A 20,172-nucleotide genomic window follows, 5' to 3' on the forward strand; every position below is an offset into this window, starting at 1 on the left:
TTCGCAATATCCATTGGTCAGATAAGTACGCTACTGACAATACAATAGACACATTGCAGTATTAAGTGACACTCAATCTATACGTTGTCCTCAGGTATGGCAACAAATAGACCTGACCTAGTTGAGGATGTCCACGTCGAAATCGGTATCAGTAACCAAGACACTATTGTGACAACAACGATTACCAAAGTACAAAGGACAACTAAATCAAGCATATACGAGGGCAGTTCAATAAGTAATGCAACACATTTTTTTTCTCGGCCAATTTTGGTTGAAAAAACCGGAAATTTCTTGTGGAATATTTTCAAACATTCCCGCTTCGTCTCGTATAGTTTCATTGACTTCCGACAGGTGGCAGCGCTGTACGGAGCTGTTAAAATGGCGTCTGTAACGGATGTGCGTTGCAAACAACGGGCAGTGATCGAGTTTCTTTTGGCGGAAAACCAGGGCATCTCAGATATTCATAGGCGCTTGCAGAATGTCTACGGTGATCTGGCAGTGGACAAAAGCACGGTGAGTCGTTGGGCAAAGCGTGTGTCATCATCGCCGCAAGGTCAAGCAAGACTGTCTGATCTCCCGCATGCGGGCCGGCCGTGCGCAGCTGTGACTCCTGCAATGGCGGAGCGTGCGAACACACTCGTTCGAGATGATCGACGGATCACCATCAAACAACTCAGTGCTCAACTTGACATCTCTGTTGGTAGTACTGTCACAATTGTTCACCAGTTTGGATATTCAAAGGTTTGTTCCCGCTGGGTCCCTCGTTGTCTAACCGGACACCATAAAGAGCAAAGGAGAACCATCTGTGCGGAATTGCTTGCTCGTCATGTGGCTGAGGGTGACAATTTCTTGTCAAAGATTGTTACAGGCGATGAAACATGGGTTCATCACTTCGAACCTGAAACAAAACGTCAATCAATGGAGTGGCGCCACACCCACTCCCCTACCAAGAAAAAGTTTAAAGCCATACCCTCAGCCGGCAAAATCATGGTTACAGTCTTCTGGGACGCTGAAGGGGTTATTCTGTTCGATGTCCTTCCCCATGGTCAAACGATCAACTCTGAAGTGTATTGTGCTACTCTTCAGAAATTGAAGAAACGACTTCAGTGTGTTCGTAGGCACAAAAATCTGAACGAACTTCTCCTTCTTCATGACAACGCAAGACCTCACACAGGTCTTCGCACCCGAGAGGAGCTCACAAAACTTCAGTGGACTGTTCTTCCTCATGCACCCTACAGCCCCGATCTCGCACCGTCGGATTTCCATATGTTTGGCCCAATGAAGGACGCAATCCGTGGGAGGCACTACGCGGATGATGAAGAAGTTATTGATGCAGTACGACGTTGGCTCCGACATCGACCAGTGGAATGGTACCGTGCAGGCATACAGGCCCTCATTTCAAGGTGGCGTAAGGCCGTAGCATTGTATGGAGATTACGTTGAAAAATAGTGTTGTGTAGCTAAAAGATTGGGGAATAACCTGGTGTATTTCAATGCTGAATAAAACAACCCCTGTTTCAGAAAAAAATGTGTTGTATTACTTATGAACTGCCCTCGTATATAGGGTGGTCCATTGATCGTGACCGGGCCAAATATCTCACGAAATAAGCGTCAAACGAAAAAACTACAAAGAACAAAACTTGTCTAGCTTGAAGGGAGAAACCAGATGGCGCTATGGTTGGCCCGCTAGATGGCGCTGCCATAGGTCAAACGGATATGAACTGCGTTTCTTTTTTAAATAGAAACCCCCATTTTTTATTACATATTCGTGTAGTACGTAAAGAAATATGAATGTTTTAGTTGGACCACTTTTTTCGCTTTGTGATAGATGGCGCTGTAATAGTCACAAACATATGACTCACAATTTTAGACGAACAGTTGGTAACAGGTAGGTTTTTTAAATTAAAATCTATAACGTAGGTACGTTTGAACATTTTATTTCGGTTGTTCGAATGTGATACATGTACCTTTGTGAACTTATCATTTCTGAGAACGCATGATGTTACAGCGTGATTACCTGTAAATACCACATTAACGCAATAAATGCTCAAAATGATGTCCGTCAACTTCAATGCATTTGGCAATACGTGTAACAACATTCCTCTCAACAGCGAGTACTTCGCCTTCCATAATGTTCGCACATGCATTGACAATGCGCTGACGCATGTTGTCAGGCGTTGTCGATGGATCACGATAGCAAATATCCTTCAACTTTCCCCACAGAAAGAAATCTGGGAACGTCAGATCTGGTGAACGTGCGGGTCATGGTATGGTGTTCGACGACCAATCCACCTGTCATGAGATATGCTATTCAATACCGCTTCAACCGCATGCGAGCTATGTGCTGGACATCCATCTTATTGGAAGTACATTGCCATTCTGCCATGCAGTGAAACATCTTGTACTAACATCGGTAGAACATTACGTAGGAAATCAGCATACATGCACCATTTAGATTCCCATCGTTAAAACTGGGGCCAATTATCCTTCCTCCCATAATGCCGCACCATACATTAACCCGCCAAGGTCGCTGATGTTCCACTTGTCGCAGCCATCGTGGATTTTCCGTTGCCCAATGGTGCATATTATGCCGGTTTACATTACCGATGTTGGTGAATGACGCTTCGGCGCTAAATAGAACGCGTGCAAAAAATTTGTCATCGTCCCGTAATTTCTCTTGTGCCCAGTGGCAGAGCTGTACACGTCGTTCAAAGTCGTCGCCATGCAATTCCTGTTGCATAGAAATATGGTGCGTGTGCAATCGATGTTGATGTAGCATTCTCAACACCGACGTTTTTGAGATTCCCGATTCTAGTGCAATTTGTCTGCTACTGATGTGCGGATTAGCCGCGACAGCAGCTAAAACACCCACTTGGGCATCATCATTTGTTTCAGGTCGTGGATGACGTTTCACATGTGGTTGAACACTTCCTGTTTCCTTAAATAACGTAACTATCCGCCGAACGGTCCGGACACTTGGATGATGTTGTCCAGGATATCGAGCAGCATACATAGCACACACCCGTTGGGCATTTTGATCACAATAGCTATACATCAACACGATATCGACCTTATCCGCAATTGGTAAACGGTCCATTTTAACACGGGTAATGTATCACAAAGCAAATACCGTCCGCACTGGAGGTATGTTACGTGATACCACGTACTTATACGTTTGTGACTATTACAGCGCCATCTATCGCAAAGCGAAAAAAGTGGTCCAACTAAAACATTCATATTTCTTTACGTACTACACGAATATGTAATAAAAAATGGGGGTTCCTATTTAAAAAAAACGCGGTTGATATCCGTTTGACCTATGGCAGCGCCATCTAGCGGGCCAACCATAGCGCCATGTGGTTTCCTCCTTCAAGCTAGACGAATTTCGTTCTTTGCAGTTTTTTCGTTTGATGCTTATTTCGTGAGATATTTGGCCCAGTCACTATCAATGGACCACCCTATATATATATATATATATATATATATATATATATATATATATATATATATATATATATAATAGAGGGAAACACTCCACGTGGGAAAAATATATATAAAAACAAAGATGCTGTAACTTACCAAACGAGAAAGCGTTGGCATGTTGATAGAGACAATAAAAAACACACAACACACACACAAATTTCAGGCTTTCGCAACCCAAGGTTGCTTCATCAGGAAAGAGGGAAGGAGAGGGAAAAACCAAAGGATGTGGGTTTTAAGGGAGAGGGTAAGGAGTCATTCCAATCCCGGGAGCGGAAAGACTTACCTTAGGGGGAAAAAAAGGACAGGTATACACTCGCACACACACATCAGCACATATACAGACACAGACAGACATATGTAAATCCAAAGAGGTTGGGCAGAGATGTCAGTCGAGGTGGAAGTACAGAGGCAAAGATGTTGTTGAATGACAGGTGAGGTACGAGTGGCGACAACTTGAAATTAGCGGAGGTTGAGGCCTGGTGGGTAACGGGAAGAGAGAATATATTAAAGGGCAAGTTCCCATCTCCGGAGTTCTGACAGGTTGGTGTCAGTGGGAAGTATCCAGATAACCCAGACGGTGTAACACTGTGCCAAGATGTGCTGGCCGTGCACCAAGGCATGTTTAGCCACAGGGTGATCCTCATTACCAAGAAACACTGTCTGTCTGTGTCCGTTCATGCGAATGGATAGTTTGTTGCTGGTCATTCCCACATAGGAGGCTTCACAGTGTAGGCATGTCAGTTGGTAAATCACGTGACTGCTTTCACATGTGGCTCTGTCTTTGATTGTGTACACCTTCCGGGTTACAGGACTGGAGTAGGTGGTGGTGGGAGGTTGCATGGGACAGGTCTTACACTGGGGGCAGTTACAAGGGTAGGAGCCAGAGGGTAGGGAAGGTGGTTTGGGGATTTCATAGGGATGAACCAAGAGGTTATGAAGGTTAGGTGGACAGTGGAAAGACACTCTCGGTGGAGCGGGGTGGATTTCATGAAGGATGGATCTCATTTCAGGGCAGGATTTGAGGAAGTCGTGTCCCTGCTGGAGAGCCACATTCAGAGTCTGATCCAGTCCTGGAAAGTATCCTGTCACAAGTGGGGCACTTTTGGGGTTCTTCTGTAGGAGTTTCTGTGTTTGAGGGGATGAGGAAGTGGCTCTAGCTATTTGTTTCTGTACCAGGTCGGGAGGGTAGCTGCGGGATGCGAAAGCTGTTTTCAGGTTATTGGTGTAATGGTTCAGGGATTCAGGACTGGAGCAGATTCGTTTGCCACGAAGACCTAAGCTGTAGAGAAGGGAATGGGTGGCAGCTTTGATAATGGAGGTACTGTTGCTTGTTAGTGGGTTTGATGTGGACGGATGTGTGAAGCTGGCCATTGGACAGATGGAGATCGACGTCAAGAAAAGTGGCATGGGATTTGAAGTAGGACCAGGTGAATCTGATGGAACCAAAGTAGTTGAGGTTGGAGAGGAAATTCTGGAGTTCTTCTTCACTGTGAGTCCAGATCATGAAGATGTCATCAATAAATCTGTACCAGTCTTTGGGTTGGCCGGCTTGGGTAACCAAGAAGGCTTCCTCTAAGCAACCCATAAATAGGTTGGCATACGAGGGGGCCATCCTGGTACCCATGGCTGTTCCCTTTAATTGTTGGTATGTCTGGCCTTCAAAAGTGAAGAAGTTGTGGGTTAGGATAAAGCTGGCTAAGGTAATGAGGAAAGAGGTTTTAGGCAGGGTAGCAGGTGATTGGCGTAAAAGGAAGTGCTCCATCGCAGCGAGGCCCTGGACGTGTGGGATATTTGTGTATAAGGAAGTGGCATCAATGGTTACAAGGATGGTTTCCGGGGGTAACAGATTGGGTAAGGATTCCAGGCGTTCGAGAAAGTGGTTGGTGTCTTTGATGAAGGATGGTACACTGCATGTAATGGGTTGAAGGTGTTGATTTACACAGGCAGAGATATGTTTTGTGGGGGCTTGGTAGCCAGCTACAATGGGGCGGTCGGGATGTTTGGGCTTGTGAATTTTAAGAAGTAGGTAGAAGGTAGGGGTGCGGGATGTCGGTTGGGTCAGGAGGTTGATGGAGTCTGGTGAAAGGTTTTGTAGGGGGAGGATTCCTTGAAGCTCCGCCTGGACAGCAGGAATGGGATTACCTCGGCAAACTTTGTATGTAGTGTTGTCTGAAAGCTAATGCAGTCCCTCAGCCACATACTCCCGACGCTCAAGTACCACGGTCGTGGAACCCTTGTCAGCTGGAAGAATGACAACGGATTGGTCAGCCTTCAGATCATGGATAGCCTGGGCTTCAGCTGTGGTGATGTTGGGAGTAGGATTAAGGTTTCTCAAGAAAGATTGAGAGGCAAGGCTGGAAGTGAGAAATTCCTGGAAGGTTTGGAGAGGTGGATTTTGAGGAATATATATATATATATATATATATATATATATATATGTATATATATATATATATATATATATATCTGTGTGTGTGTGTGTGTGTGTGTGTGTGTGTGTGTGTGTGTGTGTGTGTGTGCTTGTGTGTGTTCAGTAAACTAGATAAAAAAGACAATAGTGTCGTATCTCAACGAGGTACTTGAAACTTTCAGCACAGGGCAGGAGGATGTAGAGCAACTATGGCTCAAGTTTAAAAGAATAGTTGACCACGCGCTAGATATATATGTACCCGCCCATAATGAGAGGGATCCTCCATAGTATACAGTCACTGTAAGTAAATTTCTAAAGAAACAGATTACTCCATAATAGGTGTAAAATAAAGCGTAGGGTTATAGATAGAGAAATGCAGAATGAAACGCGTTTAGCTGTCAAGAGAGCAATATGTGATGCCTTCAGTGACCACCGTAGCAGAATATCGTCGAAAAATCTTTCACAGAACCCAAAGAAATTCTGATCCTCAGTAAAGGCTGTTAGTGACACCAAATTTAGTGTCCAGCCCCCAGCAAATGAGGCAGGAACTGAAATTGTAGGTAGCAAAGCAAAAGCTGAAATGCTTACCTCCGTTTTCAGACGTTCCGTTACATAGGAGAATTTTTCCAATTTAATTCTCGTACCACTGAAAAGATGAATGAAATAAGTATTAGTGTCAGTGATGTTGAGGAACATCCGAAATCGTTAAAACTGAACAAAGCTCCAGGCCCCGATGGAATCACTATCGCATTCTGTACTGAATTTGTGGCTGAGTTAGCTCCTCTTCTGACTTTAATCTGTCGTAGATCCCTCGAACAAAAAACTGTGCCCAGTTCTTGGAAAAAAGCGCAGGATACGCCAGTCTACAATAAGGGTAGTAGAAGTGATCCACAAAAGACCGTCCAATAACCTTGACATGGATTTATTGTAGACTCTTAGAACATATTTTGAGCTGAAGCACAATAAGGAAGCTTGAGTAGAATGACCTCCTCAGTGCCAGCCAGCATGGATTCTACCAAAACATCGATCATATGAAAGCCAACTTGCAGCTTTCTCACGTGACGTATTGAAAGCTATGGATCATGGCAATCAGGTAGGCTACATGCTGTATTTCTTGATTTCCGAAAAGCATTTGTCTCAGTACCACACCTATGCTTATTATCAAGAGTACGATCATATGGGGTATCAAGTGAGATTGGTGACTGGACTGAGGACTTTTTGGCAGGGAGGATGCAGCATGTTGTCTTGGACGGAGAGTCATGGTCAGGCGTAGAAGCAACTTCGAGTGTGCCCCAGCGAAGCGTGTTGGGGCCCTTTCTGTTCATGTTGTACATTAATGACCTTGCAAACAATATTAATATAACAGCAGGCTTTTTGCAGATGATGTGGTTATCTATAATGAAGTACTATCCGAAATAAGCTGCATAAATATTCAGCCAGCTCTTGACAAGATTTCAGAGTGGTACAAAGATTGATAACTTACTTCAAATGTCTAGAAAAGTCAAGCTGTGCACTTTGCAAAAAGAAAAAACGTAGTATCCTATGACTAAAAAATCAATGAGACACAAATGAAATCGGCCAACTCTTACAAATATCTGCGTGTAACACTTTGTAAGGCTATGAAATGGGATGATCACATAGCCTCAGTTGTGGGTAAAGCAGGTGGCAGACTTTGATTCATTGGTAGAACACTGGGAGTGCAATCGGTCTACAAAGGTGATTCTTTACAAATCGCTCCTGCGATCCACATTATTCAAGTGTGTTGGCCCCTTACCAAATAGGACTAGCAGAGGATATTGAACGTATTCAGAGAATGGCAGCAGGAATGGTCAGAGCTTTGTTTAATCCAGGGGAGACAGTCGCAGAATACTGAAGGAACTGAACTGGAAGACTCTTGAAGACAGACGTAAACTATCCCGAAATAGTCTGCTTACAAAGTTTAAAGAACCAGCTTTAAATGATGACTCTAGGAGTGTGCTACAACGCCCTACGTATCGTTCACACAGGTTTCGTGAGGGTATGATCAGAATAATTGCTGCACGCACAGAGGCAATCCGACAATCATTCATCCCGCGCTCCCTACGTGAATGGAACGGGAAGAAACCCTAATAACTGATACAATGAGACGTACCCTCTGTCATGCACCTCACGATGTTTTGAAGAGTATAGATACAGAAGTAGATTACTAGATAAGGAACGCAGTCGTCCGCTTACTTTAGCGAGTCGAAATGTACGCCTGGTCAAAGTATTATTTTATTTGAGGCAATATGTTCTAAACAAATACTTCAATGTCTAAAACCCGCAATCTGCATTCTTTTTACTACAGCGATTCGTCCCCTAAGCAAGCTCCAAACCAAAACCGTCTAAGTTGTCCGCATAATTTTTTACACTCCCTATTAAGCACCGTGTTGTGTAATGCAATCGCATATTGAGTCAGCACGCCTGATATGTCGATATTCTTATGTTTTACAGTTCTGCTTCGGATTTTTCTTAAATACGCGTTCCGAGCACTTGCAAATGTAAAGGACGACCCTGAAGTCAATTCACATTTAAAAATGCACTAATTCACAGAATAATGTAGGTTGCAGTTAGAGAAGGAAAACTTGATACACATGCCTGAAATGACTTTTTTTTTAAATCAAAAACGAATACAAAAAGTGGCTAATAGATGTCGCTGAAGTGAAGCCTTATGAGAATTGTGTATAAAATGAGTTGTAGCGAGAGATGCGCCAGCCATCGAGGCACCGTTCACTTTACAAGAAAAGGCATTGTTGGCGAATACTTGGTATCGGAATGGAGAATCCGGTACTGCAATTTTCCGATCCTATCGCCATAAGAAGGCTATTCGAACGGATAAAGGCCCTGTGACAAGTGTCGCTGTGAAGAAAATGATAACGAAGTTCGAAAGCTACGGGTTGCTTCGACGAAGGGCCCAGGACTTGGCGACCAGGCGCATGTGCTACTGCTGCTCAGACAGTTCAGGAAGAAACGGAAACATAGCACTGCTCGGTTTGTAACCATTTTTTCTCATGTAATTACAATAAATATAATGCTTCCTACAATAGAAATTGTTGATACAATTCTTGAAACTACATTTCATTATGTGTATGCGTCTGGGTAGTCTGAGTATCGTCATGGTATTGCCGCTAGTCAGCAGTTTCATCTCCGCATGGTCAAGTCAGCGCTCGTGAAGTCGCACGTCGCACCGGGATTCCACGCACTACTGCTTGGAGAGCATGAAGGCGTGTCCTCTAGTGCTGTCTACAAAATCCAGCGTCATCGTGACCTGTTAGTCACCGATTTTGTGACGTGGAGAGCATTTGGCGTGTGTGCACTTCAAAATATAGGGTAAATGACTGTTCGTTGTGTAGCCTGTTGTGGACCGACGAGGCCCAGTTCACACTCAGAAGGTCGGACAACACCCACAACTGCAGAGTTTAGGCTGCCAAAAAAATCTTAGACCTGTCTTGGAAACCCCATTGCACGACGGGAAAATCACGGTGTAATGTGGATTAACCACATCAGCAATGATCGGACCCTCTCTCTTCGAGGAAATGCGGGGTGTTGTTTTCCAAACTACCAGCGTGACGGGTCTGAGGTACTCCGATACAGAAGCACGTCATCCCTAACCTGGCTAATAAACACCTGCTGGACGGTGCGATTTTATGCAGGATGGCGCTCCACTCCATGTTGTTACACGTGTGAAATATCTCTTGCGCACATCGTTTGGTGACGATTGCTTGCTCAGCAGCCACGTCCGCCATGCTTGACCTCCCATGTCCCCAGAGCTCAGTTCGTGAGATTATTGGCTGTGGCGTTACCTGAAGTCTCAAGTCCACATTAGGGATGCTCAAAGTCAACATCCGACGACAGCGTCTCACCGTACCTACTGATATACCGTACAGGGCTGTTCACAACGATGTCCCTCGACTACGGGTATAGTTGCTAAATGACGGCCATCATGTTAAGCACTTGTTATAAAGAATATCTTCTTTGCTAAAATTGTTACGCTAATTATTGCTTTTGTATCTTATGAAGTGCCCTATGTTCGTCATTTTGTGTCCTTTTTTTTGGTTTCAGTAAAATCTCAAGTATATGCGTCAATTTTTATCTCTCTCGTACATGCTTCTGTAAAGTACTGAATTTTTAATGTTAATAGACTTGTGAGTCACACTGTACACCACTAGGTGAACTGCACGTTTAAGATGTTGATGCGTATACCAGGGCCGTTATAAGGTGTTTTTGGCGCCGCACGCAAGAATTGGATAATGGCGCCTCCTCCCTCTCCCCTCCCCACCTACACTCTTCACCATCGCCACCAACAGACAACGGCACAATGACGCAAATCTCCCATTATACTTTTAATTATTTAACTAATGTGATCAGACGTCCTTATTTTCTGGAGACAGTCCTCAAATCGTCTGCCTCATGACAAATGATCTGCGGAGACAAAAACAAAAAGAGGGACTGAGAGAGGTATAATCAAAGCAACATGATCCCAAAACAGAGCAGGAGCCCCGCCCCGGGGCTCGACATACGAGGGTTGGAACTTGTACAGTGGCAACTATTTATTCACAACTGATACAAAAAAAGTTACGTGTTTGCACCTGTTACTGTCCTTCAAAGTAGTCTCCAGCGTTGTGTAGAACCTGTTGCCAGCGATGTGAAAGGCGTAGTATACCGTTAGCAGAGCCTGTTCTGTTCATGGTACGAATGGAGCGGTCTAAAGTTATGGTGATTCTCGTGTAAGACTGTGATGGTGTTATCCTAACGCATTACGTTCCTCCACGGCAGATCGTCAATGCACAGTATTACCGTTCGTTTTTGGAGCATCACCTGCGACCAGCTCTGGGAAAGAAGCGGCGACACTTTCTGCGCAATCCACGCGGGCGCATACAGCACAAGCTGTGGCTGCTCTGTTCGGTCGATGGGACTGGGAAGTACTGTACCATCCACCATACTCCCGGACTTAAGTCCAGGTGACTTTGATTTGATTCCGAAGATGAAGGAACCATTTCGTGGCATTCGCTTCAGAACTGTTCCAGAGATTCGACAGGCAGTAGACCGCTCCATTCGCACCATCAACAGAACAGGCTCTGCTAACGGTATACTACGCCTTCCACATGGCTGGCAACGGGTTCTACACAACGCTGGTGACTACTTTGAAGGACAGTAAAAGGTGCAAACATGTAACGCTTTTGTATCGGTTGTGAATAAATAGTTGCCACTTTTTAAGTTCCACCCCTCGTGGGTGAATCAAGGTCATGTTTGTTTCCGCAATGTGTTTATTTTTGTCAAAGTAATTAAAGACTTATTAAGTAACTATCCCTTACGCTTCTAAAAACAGTACTGTGTTTTAATTTTTCGCCTTTCTCATCTGCTCAATTTTCTCGCTGTGTGATTTGAAATTATTTTTTTCCGCTCTTTGCTGCCCCTAAAACTTTGCCACCCTACGCGGTCGCATGATCTTGCCTAACGGTAGAAATGGCCTGCGTATACATGCATGTGTCAAATCCGTACTGGACTATGGGTTGCCGAGGAAAATTGCTTCCTAGAGGAAGGCGTGTTATTTGACGAGTCATTGTCGTTATGAGAAACTGAGTACAATTTATATAAAACACATTTAAATAGCAATATCAAGGCAAGGGGTGACCAATATTAGAGAGGAAAAAATTCCAAGTGGAAAACAGCACTGCCCAATGATGTGAGACATTTGCTATGAAGCAAATTGCTTCAAAATGCCAAACCCCGAAAACCAAAATCAGTAGATGACCTTTCAGCTCTTTAAAAAAATTATTGTGTCCTCACGTAGTGCTAATAAAATATCATTTTTTTGTTTTGTTTTTGAAATTGCACGTAAAACTGTGAATTACGGGTATTATATATTCATATGGATTGACTGATCGTATGCACGTACCGCGTGAAATCTACATCTAATTTGGTGCAAAACATTGGTGTTACCCTTTCGATTATATTATTACACATAAACACATTTGAAGAAACCGCGGCGAGATCATACACCTAGCGATCCAATGCGTGGACCCGTCTAAAGAAACGGAACTCTGTCACTAATGCTGCATCTTATTGGAGGATACACTATGTTGGTCATCTCCAATATTTACCGCCCGCCATCATGGAAGTACAACTGTACGATTCTACGTATTGTAGGTTATGTGCTGAAAATAATTCCAGTGGAGTTTTTTTATATTCTTCCGAAGATTCAGAGCCAGATTTAAGTACCCTTATAAATAAGTACCTTCCACTTAAGGTGAGTGCGATTAGGCGATAGTGAAAAATGGTACTTCAGTTGACTTCCTATTCACATGAAAATGGGAGTGTACTGATCATCGTCGTCGTAGAAATTACGTAGTTCTTAGTTCCACTACACAAATCAGTTGTATGTCCAAACAGTAAATTCCGTAAGGTGTTTGTTGTAACGTTGGTTGTATGCAACATTTTTGTCATCAGATACAGAAGTATTCTGTTGCTGGTTGACATTCAATGGCAATCTTTAGAAATCGTGTTCGCTCTTGATTGGAGCTGTTTGCTAGCAATTGTTTTGAGAAACGAGTGTTAGACGTTGTAAACATTTTTCTAGGTTTGTGATGATGGCAAGCTTCCGAGGACGATATGCCCCGGGTGTAACATACAGTTGCAGGCCACTGTTCAGTTTTTTGATCTTTTGGTGGAAGGGCAGAAAAAGATTCGCGAGTTGTGGAAGCAACAGGTAAGCAATTGTTAATTTTAGATTTGGTTGCGCGTAATGTTGAAAGATTGTGAGTTGTAACAGAAAAGAATTATTGGCCAAGTATCCTGCCCGACGATTAGGTTTCTGTAATTTGTACTTTTTAAATCAGGAGCTTTACCTTCAGTGAAATATCAACTACTGCGGTTAAACAGCAAAAGGATTTGTCACTGTCATTGTAACGCCTGTGTGTATGACAAAGAAACGAAGGCTTTCATCAGTAGATTTAGTGTTCTCAGTTCTCAAGCAAAATACCTGGTTTTTTTTTTTATTTTTCCAGTCTCTGCCTTACTCTGTTACAACATGTCACCACCAGTAGTATCTTTGAAGGCATTTACAGTTCCACAACTTTCTTAGTTGGATAAACCTTCCTGCATGTTCTTTATTTTTGTTACAGTGCCGCAGTGCAGACAAAAGAATGAATTCCTTTCAATTAGTTCTATAGTTGATCTGCTGGAGAAGATCCTCTGGATCTTATAAATGCATACATTTTCTTAAGTTTGTTTCTTATTACCTTTCCTTTGTGTCTTCTTGATTTATTTTGTATGTAGTGAATTAATTACTGTTGGTGATGATCATAAAAGTCAAGCTATACGTCCCTCATATTGTAGCTTTGAACATATCAAGTTTGTCCATATACACAAGTGTACTTGAGAATCAGTCATCTGTTACAAGACAATTGTGATATTACCACTGATGAGATTTTTTGAGAAGATTATTCTTGTTAGTATGGAACTATTATGTATGTTATTAGATGAAATTTTTTATGGGAAAAATCTAGTGTATCAGACCCATGACACCTAGGACCTCACAGTATTTGTAACAATTTGCTTGACTTTTTGTTGTCCTTTCAACTGAGTTGATTTTGCAAATGTTCAGTTGCAACACAAAAGTTTTGTATTGAAGAATAATTTAGAAAATGGTGAAACTTAATCCATAAGAAAACAGGATTGTGTGTATAACATGCTTGATGGAAGAGGTGCGATTTGCATAGAATATACAGAAGCTGGAAACTAAGAAGGGAGTATTTGGTACTTATGTGAGATTAGTATTAGAAAAAGAAAATATTCTGAAATGTGAATTAACTAAAGATATCAACTATTTTTTGTTATTTTACTCTATTTCCCCCATATAGCTTTGAGCTGCTTCTGCTAACCTTCAGATGATGAGTTATCAGATAGTAGTTAAACGTCTTTGAAGTGAAGTGGTTACATGTGCTGTTAGCACATAGCCTAAATTTGCTTGTCTGTTTCTCAAAAACTTATGCCCACAGACACATGTGAGTGAAACAGGAAATGAAGTGAAACTGAAATACGTAATTTTGTGGTCAGATGTTCCTCCTCAAAGACAAATTGAGGAATTCTGCCAGTATTCAGTGAGTATATTGATACTGAGATGAGTGACACAGCAGTCAGCATAAGTAGTGTTGGACAATAATTTAAAGCACTAGAACTCAGTAGGCCTAAGGTTCAACTGAATTAAGAAATCCCTGGCAAGTGCTACATAGAATCTGGATGTGAATTAACTCCACACTAGAGCACAACTTACCCCAGAACAGCTGTCTTGTACTTGCATCTGTTTTTAGCAGAATACTGGAATGTATTCTGAGGTCGAACATTGACTGGCTTGGAACATAACATTCTCCATGGAAGTCAATATGAGTTCCGAAAGTATTGACTGTGTGGAAAACATTTCACACTTTTCATTCAATATCCTCCACAACAAAACTAGAAGAAACCGGTTTGGTTGCTAGTATGTTTTTGGGAACTAGCCTGCAGTGACTGCTACTTTCTGGTTAGTGTATAATGTGACTTGTTCCATGCCTTGAAGGCTCTCCTTTAGTACAGGATTTATGGATCACAGTGTATGAGTGAATGAATGAGTAAAAAGGAGTGTATTGAACACGTCACTGTGTAGATATACCGGTATATAAAGTTGAATTACCGAATAGGCTCAGCTGTATGTAAAACAAATGGCATGCTGCAGTAAATTGGTAGGATACTGGGAAGCTGCTCTTCTTTTGCAGAAGAGATTTTTTACGGTATGCTTACACAGCTCATACATGAATCCTGCTCAAGTGTATAGTTAGTCATGTTCCATGGATCATTTGCGCAATAAATTGTAATGATGCAGAACCAGTCATTTTACATGCTGAATATTTATGAGTTTTTTAAAGTTCCATACCGGGTTCCACTAACATGCAACATCAAGCATATACAAAAAGGGGAATGTAAATGATCACATATTTGTTGGTCTGGCAACACAGTGTAACAGAAATGCTGTAAACTCTTAGCTGGCAAGTACTACATATATCTTGATAACCAGTGTAGGAAACTTCAAGAACAGTCTTTCAGATTATACACTGTTTCCGTTCTTCAGCCTCTTATGTATCTACCCCTTCGATATCAAGCAAACAACAACTCACTCGGAGACTTAAAAGCAGTAATATTATGCTCCACCACTGAATGGAATAAAAAGAAACCTTAGTATGAAGAAAAATGAAAAGTATTGTCTGTCATGCAATTCGTAGAGTCCAGAAGTTGATGCAGATTGTGAATCAGCATATTTACCAAAAGTCAGCACAAGTTCAATTGAAACTCTTTGAGACAACAGAAGTGTTTCCTTATTAAAAGCTGTTGCAGATGAAGTTTTTTCCTAATGCTTTAACATTTTTCAATTAAAATTCATCGGTATGACTGACTGCAATTTAAAAACCTGACATCTTTTTGTGTATAAAAAGGCAAAGATAGGTGTTTTCAGAACTAAATGGCATGTGAGACCTGCTTAATGCTATAGGCCTAATAGCATTTCTAACCGCATCAGAAAGCATTCTCATCTAAAACAACAATAATAGTGATAACAGTATTATTAGTAATAAATTTGCCATCCATAATGCACTGCTGATTAAGGGCTGTAACTAATCAGATACAAACAGTTGTTGATATAATGCTTAGCCACTTTTATTTTTAAAACCACTAAGGGTTTTAGTGGTCATGCTATCATCCTTTGGTGAATTATTATACTCTTGTCTTGTTTAATTTGTTTATGATGTACAAGTCATGTCTATTTGTGAGACAGTCCTTTAACAGTAAGGTTTATGTCATCTTGCACTAGTGGAGAAACAGTATTATTTAAAGCACTGAAAAGATTTAAATAGTATTCTGTATTATCACAGAACTTCCAGACTACAGCTGTGCTGCCTAAAATGAATGCAAGAGACCACTAGTAGTCAATCATGCATGCCTTTCATAACATGCTGTGGAAATGTCTGTTTTATGTAAAAAAAAAAAAAACTGTTAAGAAGTAGGCCTACTTAGAATTTTTAGGTATAATGTTACATTTGACAAACTACTTCAGTTGTGAGTACTTGTATTTTGTTGACAGATTGGAAATTGAATTGTTACTTTTTGTTTCTTTTTGATGTAATATTATTTTAAATTTATTAAGATTTCATTTCAGATGATTCCAACCCAAACTCATATATGGTTGTTCTTTAAGAGAACTGCTTGTTGTAGGTAGAACATCAGAAACAAATTGAGAAAGCTGGATTGGGAGCTACAGAAATTTTGCTTACATCTGCATCTCTTGAGGACCCGAATGCAGCAAGTTATGATGGAGAAAACAGGGTCGTTATACAGAGTAAGCACATTAAAGTTAACCGCTGCTGAAATTGCACCTGTTATATTGTATACAGTGCATGTAATTCTAGTTTACCTCTTGCTGTTCCCCAAGTCTTTATTTGTATTGATCACTCATTGGTGGTGGTGGTGGTGGTGGTGGTGGTGGTGGTGGTGGTGGTGGTGGGAGGGGGGGGGGGAGTGTCAGCAGCACTGGCACCGGTATTGGGAAAACTATTTTCACCTTATCAGTATGAAGCAGAGAATTGTTTGTAGACAACATAAACTGGGATCCAACATTGTTTCATATGACACAGAATGAATTATATCAAGCAAAAAATTTAATTGTGAAAACTATTAAAATTATTAGCCAAAAGAATGGCTGGCCACAATTTTTCTTCAGGAGGTAAAATGCTGCGTGATGCCAAAGGAAACGCTTCATCAATCCTAGATTTTGGAACTATGTATTCCTTCTCCACTTCTGGATTGGTGAAGGTTGGAAAGTGGGGAGGAGCAGGTCACTCTGAACCTGGGTTGGATCCTCAGAAGTGATTTGGACAGAGTGAGAAATAAAGGTGGAGAAAAATTCCACTGAATAATGCTGTTACGAAACAGAAAGAAAGGTGTGGTACGATGTCATTTTAAAAGAGAAAGGACGATTCCTCTTCCTTTAAAGTTGTAAATGAGTAAATAATTAAATTATTATTCCAAACATTGGAAAATCCAAGATGAAATAATGACAATATTGTAAAAGGCTAGATTGCTACTCACCATTTAGCAGAGATGTTGAGTTGCAGACAGGCATAACAAGAGACTACTAAACATGTAAGCTTTCAGCCAGAAGGTCTTTGTCACTTCTGTGTGAGCTGCATGCTTACATGTCAGTAGTATTTTTGTTGTGCCTGTCTGTGACTTAACATCTGTGCCATATGGTGAGTAGCAATGTATGCTTTTCATAATGTTGTCTAAATTCTTGTTGTTATTCTTATGGCCAGAGAACAGTAGCATGCTGTGAAGCCTTCCTAATGAGTGTCCCCAAGGGGTCTGTTCTGTTTCCATTTAAGTGTTAAGGCAATTTAGTTGCAATCATGCCTATAGAAATATCAGTGCAGTAAATACATGTCAGTTGTTGAACAACATCAACGGTTTCCTCATTTGTCAGTGGTCATTAAGAGATGATGATGCTTAATATGTTGTTTTACTTATTAGTTAAGTTTGAAATAAGTCATTTATTAATTAACAAAGTCAGAACAGCCACTAAGTGGATTACTCCATACTTAATTCACACAATAATGTAAAGATCCAACATTACACTACTCTAGTCTGTCTACAAAAAAACTTGTAAAAATAGTGTAGCACTTCAGTTGTATTGTCAAGCCATGTGTTATTACTCGGATTTAATGTAAGCAACGAATTTACCTGCTTTGCAATGCCCTTTCATTTTACTACTATCTAAATTTATTATGTGAACACTTACAGTTGAAATCAATCACAGATTCAAGAAACACTTCAGTGATATGTTGCATAGAAGTCCTATAGGTACATTTTGCAACAAATATGTAAAGTTTAAAGAAAAAAATTGAGAAGTTATAAAAGAATCAACTGATAAATCATATTTTAGGACTGGTTTCTTAATGGAGAAATAGTAATTGTAGTTTCATATTTTGTTCTTCAAATGAAAATTTACTAATACATCATTTCTATAGGATAAAGAATTGTGTAAACACATCTAATACATTGATGATGAAATGATCTTATGCTCATACAGATATTATTTTACTGATGAGAAGAAAAGTTGTGTCAGCAGGAAGAACAATATTACAAATAATGAGTAACAAGCTATGACCAGTAAAGCCTATCATGTAGGTGTAACCACAGTGTAGATCCTTGTATCCACAAAGGAATATAAAGATTGTAGTACTCTTTCTCAGACTGTCATTTATAGCACACACTTGTCCATCAGGGTTAGTTTCCCAGTTCACAAGGGGATATTGAGGACCGTTCCCAACCTCTTATAATATTATAACAGGAAATTCTGGGTGTTAAAATGTTTAGCTGTCCTTAAAGGTCTTGCACCTGAAGATGTGCCTTTGTTGCTCTCTCAAATATTGACATGGGCAGACCTAAAAAAGAAAGAAAGCTAATTGTCTGTGAAACATTGTCACTGTAAGATTGGTTGGAATAATGACTTTTTGTTTTGCTAAATCATACATTCATATTCAATTCACGCATGGTAACTAAGGGTCAGTCAATCATTACAAAATGTGTTGTCTGTTAGCCATTCTCTCTCTCATTGGCTACTTAAAACTAGCTGCTGCTGCCGCCCCCCAACCATCCCCTTTCAATCCTCATCACACCTCTCATCAAGCATTGCTAAATTGTTACGCTAAACATCTGAAGACCCTTGTTGCTTAAATTCTTATCTTTTACCTCATTTTGTGATTGTATTGTTTAGCTCAGTCAACAAATCATTCTTCAGAGCAGTGTGCAACAATAATTTTTTATATAATACATTACATTAAATTTTTTTTAGTTCTGAAGTTTACTGTATTCTTCCACCAGGTGAGAAGTTACTGATTTTGTTCTGTCTTTAAAAATGAATGGCACTGTATTTCAGAGATGGTGTTAATGATTTGATGCCTTCTTATTTTAAATACTCCCTTTTCTTTTTCAATGACTTTCCAGACAGCTAGTCTTTTGTGAGTTTGAATTAACTACCAGTGCTTTGCTTTGTTATAAAATGTATACTTGAATAACAAGAAATATGGGAAGATAGATTGCTACTCACCATAAAGATGACCCATTGAGTTACAGATAGGCACAATGAAAAGACTGTTATTCATTAAGCTTTCAGCCAAAGCTTACTCAAATAAAGTCTTAGTGGTTTTCAAATCTTGTCCATTTGGATGAAATCCTCAGAGACCACTAAATCTTTATTTATCAGTCAAGGAGCACTGACCTGCCGTGCATTTTATACCAAATGCAAACTGCATAATATATTATGTAATACTACCCTCCATAAAGCATTTGGAGGTTTTGAAAATCGTGTTTTTTCTCATCTGTCAGTACATGTTATCTGCTTATAACTTTGCTGTTCACAAGCATAGACAAATGTATATTCTAATGTTTTGTGCTTAGTAACCTTGTTTGTTCATGTCACTTGCAGTCATGGCAGATGGAACAGGAGCATTGTTTCGTGCAGAACATGAAATCAGCCTCAAAATGGAAGGTTTGGATAGGCCGAGGCCCAAAAAAGGTCGTCCTAAGAAAAGTGAAGCAAAAGCAAAGGAAAAAGAAATAGTTAAAGAAAAGTCCCCAGAGCCAGAAGAGGAATCAAAAGATGATGAAGGAGATTTGGATGGCAGGCGGCGTAGGAAAAGAAAAGTTCCTAAGAGGTGAGTTCTCACGGTGCAAAGTATCACATTACTAGCTGAAAAAGGCCCTGCTCGGTCTTTATTTGCATCTTTTTTTCTGGGAACATTACAGATAACTTCAGTCAAGCTCTAGCAAAGAAATTATTAAACAATGGAAAATCAAGGTTGGGATGTAACAATATTGTGAGAAAGAAAGTTGCTACTCACCATATAGCGGAGATGTTGAGTCGCAGATAGGCGCAACAAAAAGACACTCACAATTAAAGCTTTCAGCCATTGGCCTTCGTCAACGACACACACACACACACACACACACACACACACACACACACACACACTCATGCAAATGCAACTCACACACACGACTGCAGTCTCAGGCAACTGGAACCACACTGCAGTGTGGTTTCAGCTGTTAAAGAAATGATTGATTCAAACATGCATTGATTTAATTGGCCAGAGTTGATTTTGGAATAACTGGCAATGTTTGCCGAAAATATCCAGACGGTATAGATAGCTTAACTCTGAATTACCTCAGAGATATTAT

The 20,172-nt window shown here is 40.8% G+C and overlaps 1 protein-coding gene across 1 annotated transcript in view; it reads left to right on the forward strand.

The window, feature by feature from the left end:
- Positions 1–12,003: 12,003 nt before the first annotated feature.
- LOC126457913 (zinc finger protein 599-like) overlaps positions 12,004–20,172 on the forward strand; it is a 59,112-nt gene continuing 50,943 nt past the window's right edge. Inside the window, exons 1-4 of the mRNA XM_050094599.1 lie at positions 12,004–12,160; positions 12,491–12,619; positions 16,153–16,276; positions 19,421–19,649. Coding sequence (XP_049950556.1) covers positions 12,026–12,160; positions 12,491–12,619; positions 16,153–16,276; positions 19,421–19,649 — 617 coding nt within the window. The 5' untranslated portion in view covers positions 12,004–12,025. The remainder of the gene's footprint in view (positions 12,161–12,490; positions 12,620–16,152; positions 16,277–19,420; positions 19,650–20,172) is intronic.

Source organism: Schistocerca serialis, chromosome 2 (assembly GCF_023864345.2).
Source record: "Schistocerca serialis cubense isolate TAMUIC-IGC-003099 chromosome 2, iqSchSeri2.2, whole genome shotgun sequence".
NCBI classification, from domain to species: domain Eukaryota; kingdom Metazoa; phylum Arthropoda; class Insecta; order Orthoptera; family Acrididae; genus Schistocerca; species Schistocerca serialis.